Source organism: Pimephales promelas, chromosome 21, assembly GCF_988280905.1.
Source record: "Pimephales promelas chromosome 21, fPimPro1.hap1.1, whole genome shotgun sequence".
Classification (NCBI taxonomy): domain Eukaryota; kingdom Metazoa; phylum Chordata; class Actinopteri; order Cypriniformes; family Leuciscidae; genus Pimephales; species Pimephales promelas.
In genome coordinates this window covers 5,967,284-5,984,838 of record NC_142789.1, presented here as the reverse complement: position 1 = coordinate 5,984,838, position 17,555 = coordinate 5,967,284, and the positions used below count along the sequence as shown (strand labels likewise).

At 43.8% G+C, this 17,555-nt stretch overlaps 5 protein-coding genes and 6 long non-coding RNA genes across 11 annotated transcripts in view; 1 reads left to right on the top strand and 10 right to left on the bottom strand.

The window, feature by feature from the left end:
• LOC120476379 (apolipoprotein B-100-like) overlaps positions 1-17,555 on the top strand; it is a 126,294-nt gene that overhangs the window by 44,221 nt on the left and 64,518 nt on the right. The gene's annotated exons all lie outside the window — the stretch shown is intronic.
• On the bottom strand, positions 919-1,191 carry LOC148970097 (uncharacterized). The gene is made up of 2 exons (XR_016148383.1): positions 1,119-1,191; positions 919-1,031 (listed from the first exon to the last, which is right to left on the bottom strand). It is a non-coding gene; the product is annotated as an uncharacterized LOC148970097 (long non-coding RNA).
• LOC148970096 (uncharacterized) lies at positions 1,294-1,686 on the bottom strand. The gene is made up of 2 exons (XR_016148382.1): positions 1,494-1,686; positions 1,294-1,424 (listed from the first exon to the last, which is right to left on the bottom strand). It is a non-coding gene; the product is annotated as an uncharacterized LOC148970096 (long non-coding RNA).
• On the bottom strand, positions 2,398-3,235 carry LOC148970095 (uncharacterized). The gene has a single exon (XM_089124878.1). The coding sequence runs from the start codon at positions 3,227-3,229 to the stop codon at positions 2,423-2,425; it is 807 nt and encodes a 268-aa protein (XP_088981004.1). The 5' UTR covers positions 3,230-3,235; the 3' UTR covers positions 2,398-2,422.
• Positions 6,304-7,183, bottom strand: LOC148970094 (uncharacterized). Its single transcript, XM_089124877.1, has one exon. The coding sequence runs from the start codon at positions 7,159-7,161 to the stop codon at positions 6,319-6,321; it is 843 nt and encodes a 280-aa protein (XP_088981003.1). The 5' UTR covers positions 7,162-7,183; the 3' UTR covers positions 6,304-6,318.
• LOC148970093 (uncharacterized) lies at positions 8,768-9,037 on the bottom strand. The gene is made up of 2 exons (XR_016148543.1): positions 8,965-9,037; positions 8,768-8,880 (listed from the first exon to the last, which is right to left on the bottom strand). It is a non-coding gene; the product is annotated as an uncharacterized LOC148970093 (long non-coding RNA).
• On the bottom strand, positions 9,140-9,532 carry LOC148970092 (uncharacterized). Its single transcript, XR_016148542.1, has 2 exons — positions 9,340-9,532; positions 9,140-9,270 (listed from the first exon to the last, which is right to left on the bottom strand). It is a non-coding gene; the product is annotated as an uncharacterized LOC148970092 (long non-coding RNA).
• Positions 10,244-11,109, bottom strand: LOC148970091 (uncharacterized). Its single transcript, XM_089125130.1, has one exon. The coding sequence runs from the start codon at positions 11,073-11,075 to the stop codon at positions 10,269-10,271; it is 807 nt and encodes a 268-aa protein (XP_088981256.1). The 5' UTR covers positions 11,076-11,109; the 3' UTR covers positions 10,244-10,268.
• On the bottom strand, positions 13,046-13,465 carry LOC148970090 (uncharacterized). The gene is made up of 2 exons (XR_016148589.1): positions 13,246-13,465; positions 13,046-13,176 (listed from the first exon to the last, which is right to left on the bottom strand). It is a non-coding gene; the product is annotated as an uncharacterized LOC148970090 (long non-coding RNA).
• Positions 14,149-15,012, bottom strand: LOC148970089 (uncharacterized). The gene has a single exon (XM_089125176.1). It carries the CDS (start codon positions 14,976-14,978, stop codon positions 14,172-14,174), a length of 807 nt encoding a protein of 268 aa, XP_088981302.1. The 5' UTR covers positions 14,979-15,012; the 3' UTR covers positions 14,149-14,171.
• LOC148970088 (uncharacterized) lies at positions 16,949-17,368 on the bottom strand. The gene is made up of 2 exons (XR_016148371.1): positions 17,149-17,368; positions 16,949-17,079 (listed from the first exon to the last, which is right to left on the bottom strand). It is a non-coding gene; the product is annotated as an uncharacterized LOC148970088 (long non-coding RNA).

Sequence of the window (17,555 nt, the reverse complement as noted above, 5' to 3'; positions counted from 1 at the left end):
CGTATTATTGGGTGCTACGAATGTCTATCAAATGCGCCTGTGCTCCCTCCCCATTCTGTGATTGTTTCCCTATTTCAGGGAAAAATTTGGTTCTTGGTGTCCAGGCTGCCTGGCAGCGTGAATAAAATCGTCCTGCAGCAAGGCAGCATGGGGAAACCCAGGCTAATTTATTCCTGTGATAAAAGCTGAGTTTTCAGCATCATTACTCCAGTCTTCAGTTTCACATGGTCCTTTAGGAATCATTCTAATATACTAATTTGCTGCTCAAGAAACATTGATTACCATCAATGCTTTTCCACAGTCTGCCAGCATTGAGTTTGTGACTGAGATTGCAACTCACTTCCCTGACTATGTTCATTGTGGTCTGTAGATGCACACGAACAAGCGTCACAAGACATCTGGAAATTGATTATTTCAATGCAATGAAGGGATTTAAAAGCCGTTCACACAACAAGTAGGGCAGCACAATGATGGTTAAACTGATAATCATCATTATTTTCATTTGAGACATTTCTTTTATCCACACTATGGGACTTTCATGTGAACACAAAAAAATCAAAAGAATATCTACACATATGCAGGGTCTAGTCACCAGATATACTGCAAGTCATAATTCCAAGAAACTCACAATTGTGAAATAAGTCACAATTACCATTGTTATTCCTTGGCAAAATAATCTGCGAGAAAAAGTCTGCACCCTGCTACTGTATATACAATATTGAGCTTTACAGAAGCATAGGAACCCAGGTTTGCAACTGGAGCTTGCCTAGAAGTTCAGTGAAATGGCTTGGGCAGAAGTTTGGCTTGTTTAGTTCAAATCAAGCACCAATCAGAATGAACAACCTTGCTAAAGCACAAATGGAACTTTAGTTGTGTGGCCCAGTAAATAAAACCAAGAACAGTCACACAAGAGCCAACTCATTGAACATCAACACCAATTTATTAAATCTAAATTGACATGACCAGGTTAACTTCTCCACTAGACACCACAGTTTGCCCACTAGAGATGGTCTTGATGGGAGTGTCCCTTCCTGAAAGAGAAGAAGTGGTAGAAGCATGAGGAGCACTTAAAAACCAAATTCCCACGGTTCCCAAGTCGGTTTACAGCGAGCACTCACTTTTCCTAGTGCAGCTTTGCTCACAGGAGCCAGAAGAGGGATGGCACACTGCTGTACTACAGTGGATGAAGATCTAACAGAGGGAGAAAAGGTTTAGCCATAGAATTCACTATAAAAAGCACTAATATTAAGGGTTGAGGTAAGGCTGCGGAGCATACGGTTTCCTGCAGAGGAGCCAGTGACGATGGATCAACAAATGTGAACATCTTCACAATAAAGCGCTTGTAGTGGGTTGGGAACTGAAGACCAGACGATCCAGTCACTGGAACCAATGAGGTCAGGTAACGATCATCCTGGTAAGGGCATCTGAAAGGAAAAGAGGGAATCAGAAACGCCTTACAGCACACTAGATGGACAAAGACTGGCCTTACTCACCCATCAACCAGAAGGTCCCATTGGGGTAGACTGAGTGGACTGGGGGTTGACGTCGCCCAGCAATGTCTCAGCATTAGGACAATGTTGGGGTCGGTCCTCTCCATAACGTGCACCTCAACATACACAGGCTCCCGCAGGACTTTTGTAACAGGATAATCAGCATCACTGTAGTAGGAAGTGTACGCCTCATCCCCTGTGGAAGAACAGCGTTTAACCAGAAACCACTGCAACCTGGAGCTTTGGAAAAGCTTTAGGCACACACTTGGGTCAAATACTTACCTTCTGCACAGCCTTTGGTGACACACTGACCATTTGCTAGCCTAAGCTCCACCCTGAGGGGTCCAGGAGCAGCTACTGGTGGAGGTGGAGGAACAGTGTTGACCTCCACAACCAGAGCTTCCACAGAAGTACCAGAGTACCTACACTGGAAGAGAAGCCTGGAAAACAAACAGTGAGCTTGTAGTATTTGTCAAGGATTAACAAACCTGCTGAAGCATACTGTACATCACCCACTCAAAATGGCTGTCCCTTGTGATGGAACCAAGTGGTCCGATACCCACTTCATACGAGGAGGTCATTCTGTTTTCATACACCACATATCCACTGTCCTCCTGCAAATAGCAACACTGTTGGCATCCAGTCCACTTTAAGCCATGCAGAACAAAACCACAAGCAGCTACTCACCATCATGCTCGTGCCGCACGCAGTGACAGGGAACTGGTATATAGCAAAGAAAGGTGTGGATCCCACAGGACTGCAAGCTGGATCATCTCCACCCAGGAGACGGACTGAATCCAGGCTCAAACGAGGCAGCGTGACATCTCTAGCCACCACAACCACAAACTGACCATCTCTTATACACTGGACAGTCACTGGAACACGGTACAAGAGCTGGTTATTGATGAGGATCGGTTTAACAAGAAACACCTTTACATTGACTCAACACTCTTACCGGCCTTCCCATAGTAACACTGCTGTCCGTTAAAGCAGCAATTAATAGCTGCACACTCAGCACCACTGATACCAGGTGGTCCACACTGGATCTGCTCATAATCAGCTACAGCACATTTGTCAATGGGCTCTGCCTTTCCAACTGGCTGTTTCGGCTGAAACTGCTGAGGAAACGGTTGACTAGCTTGAATTGACTGAGGAAACTGTTGACTAGCTTGCTGTTGAACAGACTGAGGGAACTGTTGACTAGCTTGCTGTTGAACAGACACCAGGAACTGTTGACTAGTCTGTTGAAAAGATTGAGAAAACTGTTGACTAGCTTGCTGTTGAACAGACTGAGGGAACTGTTGACTAGCTTGCTGTTGAACTGGCTTAGAAAAATGTTGACTAGCTTGCTGTTGAACTGGCTTAGAAAACTGTTGTCTAGCTTGCTGTTGAACTGGCTTAGGATACTGTTGATTAGCTTGCCATTGAACTGACTGAGGAAACTGTTGACTAGCTTGCTGTTGAACAGACTGAAGAAACCGCTGACTAGTTTGCTGTTGAACCGGCTTAGAAAACTGTTGACTAGCTTGCCGTTGAACTGACAGAGGGAACTGTTGACTAGCTTGAACTGACTGAGGAAACTGCTGACTAGCTTGCTGTTGAATCCTCGGGTCAGTTTGCTGGAACATCAGAGCTTGAGGACTTTGGTGCAGATTACTCCACTTTGGAACAGCATGACAGAACGCACAGAACCAAACACAAAGTGCCAGAGTCCGAGCAACACACCAACTCCCTGCCATTGTCCAACAGCTAGTCACACTGTTGAGATGCTGCCCTTTGTTTTTTTGTACTCTACCGATTTTGGCTAATTAACGATAATCCCTCCCCTTTCATTAACAGTCATGATTCTCCAGACTTGCATGAGTGTGGAGTTTATCCAACTGGGTGTTTCCATTTGTTCCTAAGATTCAATTGTCCTTGTTTTTCCACCCTTTTTGAACATACAAAGAATGCACATATTGAGCTTGATGCGGAAAAGTGTACTATTTTTGCCATTCAGAATTCGGCCTTTGTTTTAAATGCTTCATCCTGTGAATATAATGGTGGATGTTTTGGCTATTCTGGCCTGTGTATTCAGATTGACTAAAGAGTTTGACATGCAGGATTATGTTTCAATGATATGGAAGCCTTTATCAGCAAGCAATAGCTGCCGTATTCTTAAAATGATCTTGCATTTCTACTATTATGCCCTTATTTTGTGTTCATGTTTTTGAAAGCTGCATTCATTTGATCGGAAATACAGTACAAAACGTGATATATTATTCCAAATTAGAATAGCTGTTGTTTTCGTAATAATAGTGTAAAGTGTCATTTATTCTTATACTGGCTAACGCCAGACCACGTGTCATTTAAAATGAGACGTGGTCTGGAAACCATATGTTCATTTTCTTGTATTTAAGGCGTGGTTCACGAATGCCCAAAGCCGTATTATTGGGTGCTACGAATGTCTATCAAATGCGCCTGTGCTCTCTCCCCATTCTGTGATTGTTTCCCTATTTCAGGGAAAAATTTGGTTCATGGTGTCCAGGCTGCCTAGCAGCGTGAATAAAATCGTCCTGCAGCAAGGGGAAACCCAGGCTAATTTATTCCTGTGATAAAAGCTGAGTTTTCAGCATCATTACTCCAGTCTTCAGTTTCACATGGTCCTTTAGGAATCATTCTAATATACTAATTTGCTGCTCAAGAAACATTGATTACCATCAATGCTTTGCCACAGTCTGCCAGCATTGAGTTTGTGACTGAGATTGCAACTCACTTCCCTGACTATGTTCATTGTGGTCTGTAGATGCACACAAACAAGCGTCACAAGACATCTGGAAATTGATTATTTCAATGCAATGAAGGGATTTAAAAGCCCTTCACACAACAAGTAGGGCAGCACAATGATGGTTAAACTGATAATCATTATTATTTTCATTTGAGACATTTCTTTTATCCACATTATGGGACTTTCATGTGAACACAAAAAATCAAAAGAACATCTACACATATGCAGGGTCTAGTCGCCAGATATACTGCAAGACATAATTCCAAGAAACTCACAATTGTGAAATAAGTCACAATTACCATTATGTTATTCCTTGGCAAAATAATCTGCGAGAAAAAGTCTGCACCCTGCTACTGTATATACAATATTGAGCTTTACAGAAGCATAGGAACCCAGGTTTGCAACTGGAGCTTGCCTAGAAGTTCAGAGAAATGGCTTGGGCAGAAGTTTGGCTTGTTTAGGTCAAATCAAGCACCAATCAGAATGAACAACCTTGCTAAAGCACAAATGGAACTTTAGTTGTGTGGCCCAGTAAATAAAACCAAGAACAGTCACGCAAGAGCCAACTCATTGAACATCAACACCAATTTATTAAATCTAAATTGACATGACCAGGTTAACTTCTCCACTAGACACCACAGTTTCCCCACTAGAGATGGTCTTGATGGGAGTGTCCCTTCCTGAAAGAGAAGAAGTGGTAGAAGCATGAGGAGCACTTAAAAACCAAATTCCCACGGTTCCCAAGTCAGTTTACAGCGAGCACTCACTTTTCCTAGTGCAGCTTTGCTCACAGGAGCCAGAAGAGGGATGGCACACTGCTGTACTACAGTGGATGAAGATCTAACAGAGGGAGAAAAGGTTTAGCCATAGAATTCACTATAAAAAGCACTAATATTAAGGGTTGAGGTAAGGCTGCGGAGCATACGGTTTCCTGCAGAGGAGCCAGTGACGATGGATCAACAAATGTGAACATCTTCACAATAAAGCGCTTGTAGTGGATTGGGAACTGAAGACCAGACGATCCAGTCACTGGAACCAATGAGGTCAGGTAACGATCATCCTGGTAAGGGCATCTGAAAGGAAAAGAGGGAATCAGAAACGCCTTACAGCACACTAGATGGACAAAGACTGGCCTTACTCACCCATCAACCAGAAGGTCCCATTGGGGTAGACTGAGTGGACTGGGGGTTGACGTCGCCCAGCAATGTCCCAGCATCAGGACAATGTTGGGGTCGGTCCTCTCCATAACGTGCACCTCAACATACACAGGCTCCCGCAGGACTTTTGTAACAGGATAATCAGCATCACTGTAGTAGGAAGTGTACGCCTCATCCCCTGAGGAAGAACAGCGTTTAACCAGAAACCACTGCAACCTGGAGCTTTGGAAAAGCTTTAGGCACACACTTGGGTCAAATACTTACCTTCTGCACAGCCTTTGGTGACACACTGACCATTTGCTAGCCTAAGCTCCACCCTGAGGGGTCCAGGAGCAGCTACTGGTGGAGGTGGAGGAACAGTGTTGACCTCCACAACCAGAGCTTCCACAGAAGTACCAGAGTACCTACACTGGAAGAGAAGCCTGGAAAACAAACAGTGAGCTTGTATCATTTGTCAAGGATTAACAAACCTGCTGAAGCATACTGTACATCACCCACTCAAAATGGCTGTCCCTTGTGATGGAACCAAGTGGTCCGATACCCACTTCATACGAGGAGGTCATTCTGTTTTCATACACCACATATCCACTGTCCTCCTGCAAATAGCAACACTGTTGGCATCCAGTCCACTTTAAGCCATGCAGAACAAAACCACAAGCAGCTACTCACCATCATGCTCGTGCCGCACGCAGTGACAGGGAACTGGTATATAGCAAAGAAAGGTGTGGATCCCACAGGACTGCAAGCTGGATCTCCACCCAGGAGACGGACTGAATCCAGGCTCAAACGAGGCAGCGTGACATCTCTAGCCACCACAACCACAAACTGACCATCTCTTATACACTGGACAGTCACTGGAACAAGAGCTGGTTATTGATGAGGATCGGTTTAACAAGAAACACCTTTACATTGACTCAACACTCTTACCGGCCTTCCCATAGTAACACTGCTGTCCGTTAAAGCAGCAATTAATAGCTGCACACTCAGCACCACTGATACCAGGTGGTCCACACTGGATCTGCTCATAATCAGCTACAGCACATTTGTCAATGGGCTCTGCCTTTCCAACTGGCTGTTTCGGCTGAAACTCCTGAGGAAACGGTTGACTAGCTTGAATTGACTGAGGAAACTGTTGACTAGCTTGCTGTTGAACAGACTGAGGGAACTGTTGACTAGCTTGCTGTTGAACAGACACCGGGAACTGTTGACTAGTCTGTTGAAAAGATTGAGAAAACTGTTGACTAGCTTGCTGTTGAACAGACTGAGGGAACTGTTGACTAGCTTGCTGTTGAACTGGCTTAGAAAAATGTTGACTAGCTTGCTGTTGAACTGGCTTAGAAAACTGTTGATTAGCTTGCTGTTGAACTGGCTTAGAAAACTGTTGTCTAGCTTGCTGTTGAACTGGCTCAGGATACTGTTGATTAGCTTGCCATTGAACTGACTGGGGAAACTGTTGACTAGCTTGCTGTTGAACAGACTGAAGAAACCGCTGACTAGTTTGCTGTTGAACCGGCTTAGAAAACTGTTGACTAGCTTGCCGTTGAACTGACAGAGGGAACTGTTGACTAGCTTGAACTGACTGAGGAAACTGCTGACTAGCTTGCTGTGGAATCCTCGGGTCAGTTTGCCGGAACATCAGAGCTTGAGGACTTTGGTGCAGATTACTCCACTTTGGAACAGCATGACAGACCACACAGAACCAAACACAAAGTGCCAGAGTCTGAGCAACACACCAACTCCCTGCCATTGTCCAACAGCTAGTCACACTGTTGAGATGCTGCCCTTTGTTTTTTTGTACTCTACCGATTTTGGCTAATTAACGATAATCCCTCCCCTTTCATTAACAGTCATGATTCTCCAGACTTGCATAAGTGTGGAGTTTATCCAACTGGGTGTTTCCATTTGTTCCTAAGATTCAATTGTCCTTGTTTTTCCACCCTTTTTGAACATACAAAGAATGCACATATTGAGCTTGATGCGGAAAAGTGTACTATTTTTGCCATTCAGAATTCGGCCTTTGTTTTAAATGCTTCATCCTGCGAATATAATGGTGGATGTTTTGGCTATTCTGGCCTGTGTATTCAGATTGACTAAAGAGTTTGACATGCAGGATTATGTTTCAATGATATGGAAGCCTTTATCAGCAAGCAATAGCTGCCGTATTCTTAAAATGATCTTGCATTTCTACTATTATGCCCTTATATTGTGTTCATGTTTTTGAAAGCTGCATTCATTTGATCGAAAATACAGTACAAAACGTGAAATATTATTCCAAATTAGAATAGCTGTTGTTTTTGTAATAATAGTGTAAAGTGTCATTTATTCTTATACTGGCTAACGCCAGACCACGTATCATTTAGAATGAGACGTGGTCTGGAAACCATATGTTCATTTTCTCGTAATTGAGGCGTGGTTCACGAATGCCCAAAGCCGTATTATTGGGTGCTACGAATGTCTATTAAATGCGCCTGTGCTCCCTCCCAATTCTGTGATTGTTTCCCTATTTCAGAGAAAAATTTGGTTCTTGGTGTCCAGGCTGCCTGGCAGCGTGAATAAAATCGTCCTGCAGCAAGGCAGCATGGGGAAACCCAGGCTAATTTATTCCTGTGATAAAAGCTGAGTTTTCAGCATCATTACTCCAGTCTTCAGTTTCACATGGTCCTTTAGGAATCATTCTAATATACTAATTTGCTGCTCAAGAAACATTGATTACCATCAATGCTTTGCCACAGTCTGCCAGCATTGAGTTTGTGACTGAGATTGCAACTCACTTCCCTGACTATGTTCATTGTGGTCTGTAGATGCACACGAACAAGCGTCACAAGACATCTGGAAATTGATTATTTCAATGCAATGAAGGGATTTAAAAGCCCTTCACACAACAAGTAGGGCAGCACAATGATGGTTAAACTGATAATCATTATTATTTTCATTTGAGACATTTCTTTTATCCACACTATGGGACTTTCATGTGAACACAAAAAAAATCAAAAGAACATCTACACATATGCAGGGTCTAGTCGCCAGATATACTGCAAGTCATAATTCCAAGAAACTCACAATTGTGAAATAAGTCACAATTACCATTATGTTATTCCTTGGCAAAATAATCTGCGAGAAAAAGTCTGCACCCTGCTACTGTATATACAATATTGAGCTTTACAGAAGCATAGGAACCCAGGTTTGCAACTGGAGCTTGCCTAGAAGTTCAGTGAAATGGCTTTTAGCAGGATTTTAGCTTGTTTAGTTCAAATCAAGCACCAATCAGAATGAACAACCTTGCTAAAGCACAAATGGAACTTTAGTTGTGTGGCCCAGTAAATAAAACCAAGAACAGTCACACAAGAGCCAACTCATTGAACATCAACACCAATTTATTAAATCTAAATTGACATGACCAGGTTAACTTCTCCACTAGACACCACAGTTTGCCCACTAGAGATGGTCTTGATGGGAGTGTCCCTTCCTGAAAGAGAAGTGGTAGAAGCATGAGGAGCACTTAAAAACCAAATTCCCACGGTTCCCAAGTCGGTTTACAGCGAGCACTCACTTTTCCTAGTGCAGCTTTGCTCACAGGAGCCAGAAGAGGGATGGCACACTGCTGTACTACAGTGGATGAAGATCTAACAGAGGGAGAAAAGGTTTAGCCATAGAATTCACTATAAAAAGCACTAATATTAAGGGTTGAGGTAAGGCTGCGGAGCATACGGTTTCCTGCAGAGGAGCCAGTGACGATGGATCAACAAATGTGAACATCTTCACAATAAAGCGCTTGTAGTGGGTTGGGAACTGAAGACCAGACGATCCAGTCACTGGAACCAATGAGGTCAGGTAACGATCATCCTGGTAAGGGCATCTGAAAGGAAAAGAGGGAATCAGAAACGCCTTACAGCACACTAGATGGACAAAGACTGGCCTTACTCACCCATCAACCAGAAGGTCCCATTGGGGTAGACTGAGTGGACTGGGGGTTGACGTCGCCCAGCAATGTCTCAGCATTAGGACAATGTTGGGGTCGGTCCTCTCCATAACGTGCACCTCAACATACACAGGCTCCCGCAGGACTTTTGTAACAGGATAATCAGCATCACTGTAGTAGGAAGTGTACGCCTCATCCCCTGTGGAAGAACAGCGTTTAACCAGAAACCACTGCAACCTGGAGCTTTGGAAAAGCTTTAGGCACACACTTGGGTCAAATACTTACCTTCTGCACAGCCTTTGGTGACACACTGACCATTTGCTAGCCTAAGCTCCACCCTGAGGGGTCCAGGAGCAGCTACTGGTGGAGGTGGAGGAACAGTGTTGACCTCCACAACCAGAGCTTCCACAGAAGTACCAGAGTACCTACACTGGAAGAGAAGCCTGGAAAACAAACAGTGAGCTTGTAGTATTTGTCAAGGATTAACAAACCTGCTGAAGCATACTGTACATCACCCACTCAAAATGGCTGTCCCTTGTGATGGAACCAAGTGGTCCGATACCCACTTCATACGAGGAGGTCATTCTGTTTTCATACACCACATATCCACTGTCCTCCTGCAAATAGCAACACTGTTGGCATCCAGTCCACTTTAAGCCATGCAGAACAAAACCACAAGCAGCTACTCACCATCATGCTCGTGCCGCACGCAGTGACAGGGAACTGGTATATAGCAAAGAAAGGTGTGGATCCCACAGGACTGCAAGCTGGATCATCTCCACCCAGGAGACGGACTGAATCCAGGCTCAAACGAGGCAGCGTGACATCTCTAGCCACCACAACCACAAACTGACCATCTCTTATACACTGGACAGTCACTGGAACACGGTACAAGAGCTGGTTATTGATGAGGATCGGTTTAACAAGAAACACCTTTACATTGACTCAACACTCTTACCGGCCTTCCCATAGTAACACTGCTGTCCGTTAAAGCAGCAATTAATAGCTGCACACTCAGCACCACTGATACCAGGTGGTCCACACTGGATCTGCTCATAATCAGCTACAGCACATTTGTCAATGGGCTCTGCCTTTCCAACTGGCTGTTTCGGCTGAAACTGCTGAGGAAACGGTTGACTAGCTTGAATTGACTGAGGAAACTGTTGACTAGCTTGCTGTTGAACAGACTGAGGGAACTGTTGACTAGCTTGCTGTTGAACAGACACCGGGAACTGTTGACTAGTCTGTTGAAAAGATTGAGAAAACTGTTGACTAGCTTGCTGTTGAACAGACTGAGGGAACTGTTGACTAGCTTGCTGTTGAACTGGCTTAGAAAAATGTTGACTAGCTTGCTGTTGAACTGGCTTAGAAAACTGTTGTCTAGCTTGCTGTTGAACTGGCTTAGGATACTGTTGATTAGCTTGCCATTGAACTGACTGAGGAAACTGTTGACTAGCTTGCTGTTGAACAGACTGAAGAAACCGCTGACTAGTTTGCTGTTGAACCGGCTTAGAAAACTGTTGACTAGCTTGCCGTTGAACTGACAGAGGGAACTGTTGACTAGCTTGAACTGACTGAGGAAACTGCTGACTAGCTTGCTGTTGAATCCTCGGGTCAGTTTGCTGGAACATCAGAGCTTGAGGACTTTGGTGCAGATTACTCCACTTTGGAACAGCATGACAGAACGCACAGAACCAAACACAAAGTGCCAGAGTCTGAGCAACACACCAACTCCCTGCCATTGTCCAACAGCTAGTCACACTGTTGAGATGCTGCCCTTTGTTTTTTTGTACTCTACCGATTTTGGCTAATTAACGATAATCCCTTCCCTTTCATTAACAGTCATGATTCTCCAGACTTGCATGAGTGTGGAGTTTATCCAACTGGGTGTTTCCATTTGTTCCTAAGATTCAATTGTCCTTGTTTTTCCACCCTTTTTGAACATACAAAGAATGCACATATTGAGCTTGATGCGGAAAAGTGTACTATTTTTGCCATTCAGAATTCGGCCTTTGTTTTAAATGCTTCATCCTGTGAATATAATGGTGGATGTTTTGGCTATTCTGGCCTGTGTATTCAGATTGACTAAAGAGTTTGACATGCAGGATTATGTTTCAATGTAATGGAAGCCTTTATCAGCAAGCAATAGCTGCCGTATTCTTAAAATGATCTTGCATTTCTACTATTATGCCCTTATTTTGTGTTCATGTTTTTGAAAGCTGCATTCATTTGATCGGAAATACAGTACAAAACGTGATATATTATTCCAAATTAGAATAGCTGTTGTTTTCGTAATAATAGTGTAAAGTGTCATTTATTCTTATACTGGCTAACGCCAGACCACGTGTCATTTAAAATGAGACGTGGTCTGGAAACCATATGTTCATTTTCTTGTATTTGAGGCGTGGTTCACGAATGCCCAAAGCCGTATTATTGGGTGCTACGAATGTCTATCAAATGCGCCTGTGCTCTCTCCCCACTCTGTGATTGTTTCCCTATTTCAGGGAAAAATTTGGTTCATGGTGTCCAGGCTGCCTAGCAGCGTGAATAAAATCGTCCTGCAGCAAGGGGAAACCCAGGCTAATTTATTCCTGTGATAAAAGCTGAGTTTTCAGCATAATTACTCCAGTCTTCAGTTTCACATGGTCCTTTAGGAATCATTCTAATATACTAATTTGCTGCTCAAGAAACATTGATTACCATCAATGCTTTGCCACAGTCTGCCAGCATTGAGTTTGTGACTGAGATTGCAACTCACTTCCCTGACTATGTTCATTGTGGTCTGTAGATGCACACAAACAAGCGTCACAAGACATCTGGAAATTGATTATTTCAATGCAATGAAGGGATTTAAAAGCCCTTCACACAACAAGTAGGGCAGCACAATGACGGTTAAACTGATAATCATTATTATTTTCATTTGAGACATTTCTTTTATCCACATTATGGGACTTTCATGTGAACACAAAAAATCAAAAGAACATCTACACATATGCAGGGTCTAGTCGCCAGATATACTGCAAGTCATAATTCCAAGAAACTCACAATTGTGAAATAAGTCACAATTACCATTATGTTATTCCTTGGCAAAATAATCTGCGAGAAAAAGTCTGCACCCTGCTACTGTATATACAATATTGAGCTTTACAGAAGCATAGGAACCCAGGTTTGCAACTGGAGCTTGCCTAGAAGTTCAGAGAAATGGCTTGGGCAGAAGTTTGGCTTGTTTAGGTCAAATCAAGCACCAATCAGAATGAACAACCTTGCTAAAGCACAAATGGAACTTTAGTTGTGTGGCCCAGTAAATAAAACCAAGAACAGTCACGCAAGAGCCAACTCATTGAACATCAACACCAATTTATTAAATCTAAATTGACATGACCAGGTTAACTTCTCCACTAGACACCACAGTTTCCCCACTAGAGATGGTCTTGATGGGAGTGTCCCTTCCTGAAAGAGAAGAAGTGGTAGAAGCATGAGGAGCACTTAAAAACCAAATTCCCACGGTTCCCAAGTCAGTTTACAGCGAGCACTCACTTTTCCTAGTGCAGCTTTGCTCACAGGAGCCAGAAGAGGGATGGCACACTGCTGTACTACAGTGGATGAAGATCTAACAGAGGGAGAAAAGGTTTAGCCATAGAATTCACTATAAAAAGCACTAATATTAAGGGTTGAGGTAAGGCTGCGGAGCATACGGTTTCCTGCAGAGGAGCCAGTGACGATGGATCAACAAATGTGAACATCTTCACAATAAAGCGCTTGTAGTGGGTTGGGAACTGAAGACCAGACGATCCAGTCACTGGAACCAATGAGGTCAGGTAACGATCATCCTGGTAAGGGCATCTGAAAGGAAAAGAGGGAATCAGAAACGCCTTACAGCACACTAGATGGACAAAGACTGGCCTTACTCACCCATCAACCAGAAGGTCCCATTGGGGTAGACTGAGTGGACTGGGGGTTGACGTCGCCCAGCAATGTCCCAGCATCAGGACAACGTTGGGGTCGGTCCTCTCCATAACGTGCACCTCAACATACACAGGCTCCCGCAGGACTTTTGTAACAGGATAATCAGCATCACTGTAGTAGGAAGTGTACGCCTCATCCCCTGAGGAAGAACAGCGTTTAACCAGAAACCACTGCAACCTGGAGCTTTGGAAAAGCTTTAGGCACACACTTGGGTCAAATACTTACCTTCTGCACAGCCTTTGGTGACACACTGACCATTTGCTAGCCTAAGCTCCACCCTGAGGGGTCCAGGAGCAGCTACTGGTGGAGGTGGAGGAACAGTGTTGACCTCCACAACCAGAGCTTCCACAGAAGTACCAGAGTACCTACACTGGAAGAGAAGCCTGGAAAACAAACAGTGAGCTTGTAGCATTTGTCAAGGATTAACAAACCTGCTGAAGCATACTGTACATCACCCACTCAAAATGGCTGTCCCTTGTGATGGAACCAAGTGGTCCGATACCCACTTCATACGAGGAGGTCATTCTGTTTTCATACACCACATATCCACTGTCCTCCTGCAAATAGCAACACTGTTGGCATCCAGTCCACTTTAAGCCATGCAGAACAAAACCACAAGCAGCTACTCACCATCATGCTCGTGCCGCACGCAGTGACAGGGAACTGGTATATAGCAAAGAAAGGTGTGGATCCCACAGGACTGCAAGCTGGATCTCCACCCAGGAGACGGACTGAATCCAGGCTCAAACGAGGCAGCGTGACATCTCTAGCCACCACAACCACAAACTGACCATCTCTTATACACTGGACAGTCACTGGAACACGGTACAAGAGCTGGTTATTGATGAGGATCGGTTTAACAAGAAACACCTTTACATTGACTCAACACTCTTACCGGCCTTCCCATAGTAACACTGCTGTCCGTTAAAGCAGCAATTAATAGCTGCACACTCAGCACCACTGATACCAGGTGGTCCACACTGGATCTGCTCATAATCAGCTACAGCACATTTGTCAAGGGGCTCTGCCTTTCCAACTGGCTGTTTCGGCTGAAACTGCTGAGGAAACGGTTGACTAGCTTGAATTGACTGAGGAAACTGTTGACTAGCTTGCTGTTGAACAGACTGAGGGAACTGTTGACTAGCTTGCTGTTGAACAGACACCGGGAACTGTTGACTAGTCTGTTGAAAAGATTGAGAAAACTGTTGACTAGCTTGCTGTTGAACAGACTGAGGGAACTGTTGACTAGCTTGCTGTTGAACTGGCTTAGAAAAATGTTGACTAGCTTGCTGTTGAACTGGCTTAGAAAACTGTTGTCTAGCTTGCTGTTGAACTGGCTTAGGATACTGTTGATTAGCTTGCCATTGAACTGACTGAGGAAACTGTTGACTAGCTTGCTGTTGAACAGACTGAAGAAACCGCTGACTAGTTTGCTGTTGAACCGGCTTAGAAAACTGTTGACTAGCTTGCCGTTGAACTGACAGAGGGAACTGTTGACTAGCTTGAACTGACTGAGGAAACTGCTGACTAGCTTGCTGTTGAATCCTCGGGTCAGTTTGCTGGAACATCAGAGCTTGAGGACTTTGGTGCAGATTACTCCACTTTGGAACAGCATGACAGAACGCACAGAACCAAACACAAAGTGCCAGAGTCTGAGCAACACACCAACTCCCTGCCATTGTCCAACAGCTAGTCACACTGTTGAGATGCTGCCCTTTGTTTTTTTGTACTCTACCGATTTTGGCTAATTAACGATAATCCCTTCCCTTTCATTAACAGTCATGATTCTCCAGACTTGCATGAGTGTGGAGTTTATCCAACTGGGTGTTTCCATTTGTTCCTAAGATTCAATTGTCCTTGTTTTTCCACCCTTTTTGAACATACAAAGAATGCACATATTGAGCTTGATGCGGAAAAGTGTACTATTTTTGCCATTCAGAATTCGGCCTTTGTTTTAAATGCTTCATCCTGTGAATATAATGGTGGATGTTTTGGCTATTCTGGCCTGTGTATTCAGATTGACTAAAGAGTTTGACATGCAGGATTATGTTTCAATGTAATGGAAGCCTTTATCAGCAAGCAATAGCTGCCGTATTCTTAAAATGATCTTGCATTTCTACTATTATGCCCTTATTTTGTGTTCATGTTTTTGAAAGCTGCATTCATTTGATCGGAAATACAGTACAAAACGTGATATATTATTCCAAATTAGAATAGCTGTTGTTTTCGTAATAATAGTGTAAAGTGTCATTTATTCTTATACTGGCTAACGCCAGACCACGTGTCATTTAAAATGAGACGTGGTCTGGAAACCATATGTTCATTTTCTTGTATTTGAGGCGTGGTTCACGAATGCCCAAAGCCGTATTATTGGGTGCTACGAATGTCTATCAAATGCGCCTGTGCTCTCTCCCCACTCTGTGATTGTTTCCCTATTTCAGGGAAAAATTTGGTTCATGGTGTCCAGGCTGCCTAGCAGCGTGAATAAAATCGTCCTGCAGCAAGGGGAAACCCAGGCTAATTTATTCCTGTGATAAAAGCTGAGTTTTCAGCATCATTACTCCAGTCTTCAGTTTCACATGGTCCTTTAGGAATCATTCTAATATACTAATTTGCTGCTCAAGAAACATTGATTACCATCAATGCTTTGCCACAGTCTGCCAGCATTGAGTTTGTGACTGAGATTGCAACTCACTTCCCTGACTATGTTCATTGTGGTCTGTAGATGCACACAAACAAGCGTCACAAGACATCTGGAAATTGATTATTTCAATGCAATGAAGGGATTTAAAAGCCCTTCACACAACAAGTAGGGCAGCACAATGACGGTTAAACTGATAATCATTATTATTTTCATTTGAGACATTTCTTTTATCCACATTATGGGACTTTCATGTGAACACAAAAAATCAAAAGAACATCTACACATATGCAGGGTCTAGTCGCCAGATATACTGCAAGTCATAATTCCAAGAAACTCACAATTGTGAAATAAGTCACAATTACCATTATGTTATTCCTTGGCAAAATAATCTGCGAGAAAAAGTCTGCACCCTGCTACTGTATATACAATATTGAGCTTTACAGAAGCATAGGAACCCAGGTTTGCAACTGGAGCTTGCCTAGAAGTTCAGAGAAATGGCTTGGGCAGAAGTTTGGCTTGTTTAGGTCAAATCAAGCACCAATCAGAATGAACAACCTTGCTAAAGCACAAATGGAACTTTAGTTGTGTGGCCCAGTAAATAAAACCAAGAACAGTCACGCAAGAGCCAACTCATTGAACATCAACACCAATTTATTAAATCTAAATTGACATGACCAGGTTAACTTCTCCACTAGACACCACAGTTTCCCCACTAGAGATGGTCTTGATGGGAGTGTCCCTTCCTGAAAGAGAAGAAGTGGTAGAAGCATGAGGAGCACTTAAAAACCAAATTCCCACGGTTCCCAAGTCAGTTTACAGCGAGCACTCACTTTTCCTAGTGCAGCTTTGCTCACAGGAGCCAGAAGAGGGATGGCACACTGCTGTACTACAGTGGATGAAGATCTAACAGAGGGAGAAAAGGTTTAGCCATAGAATTCACTATAAAAAGCACTAATATTAAGGGTTGAGGTAAGGCTGCGGAGCATACGGTTTCCTGCAGAGGAGCCAGTGACGATGGATCAACAAATGTGAACATCTTCACAATAAAGCGCTTGTAGTGGGTTGGGAACTGAAGACCAGACGATCCAGTCACTGGAACCAATGAGGTCAGGTAACGATCATCCTGGTAAGGGCATCTGAAAGGAAAAGAGGGAATCAGAAACGCCTTACAGCACACTAGATGGACAAAGACTGGCCTTACTCACCCATCAACCAGAAGGTCCCATTGGGGTAGACTGAGTGGACTGGGGGTTGACGTCGCCCAGCAATGTCCCAGCATCAGGACAACGTTGGGGTCGGTCCTCTCCATAACGTGCACCTCAACATACACAGGCTCCCGCAGGACTTTTGTAACAGGATAATCAGCATCACTGTAGTAGGAAGTGTACGCCTCATCCCCTGAGGAAGAACAGCGTTTAACCAGAAACCACTGCAACCTGGAGCTTTGGAAAAGCTTTAGGCACACACTTGGGTCAAATACTTACCTTCTGCACAGCCTTTGGTGACACACTGACCATTTGCTAGCCTAAGCTCCACCCTGAGGGGTCCAGGAGCAGCTACTGGTGGAGGTGGAGGAACAGTGTTGACCTCCACAACCAGAGCTTCCACAGAA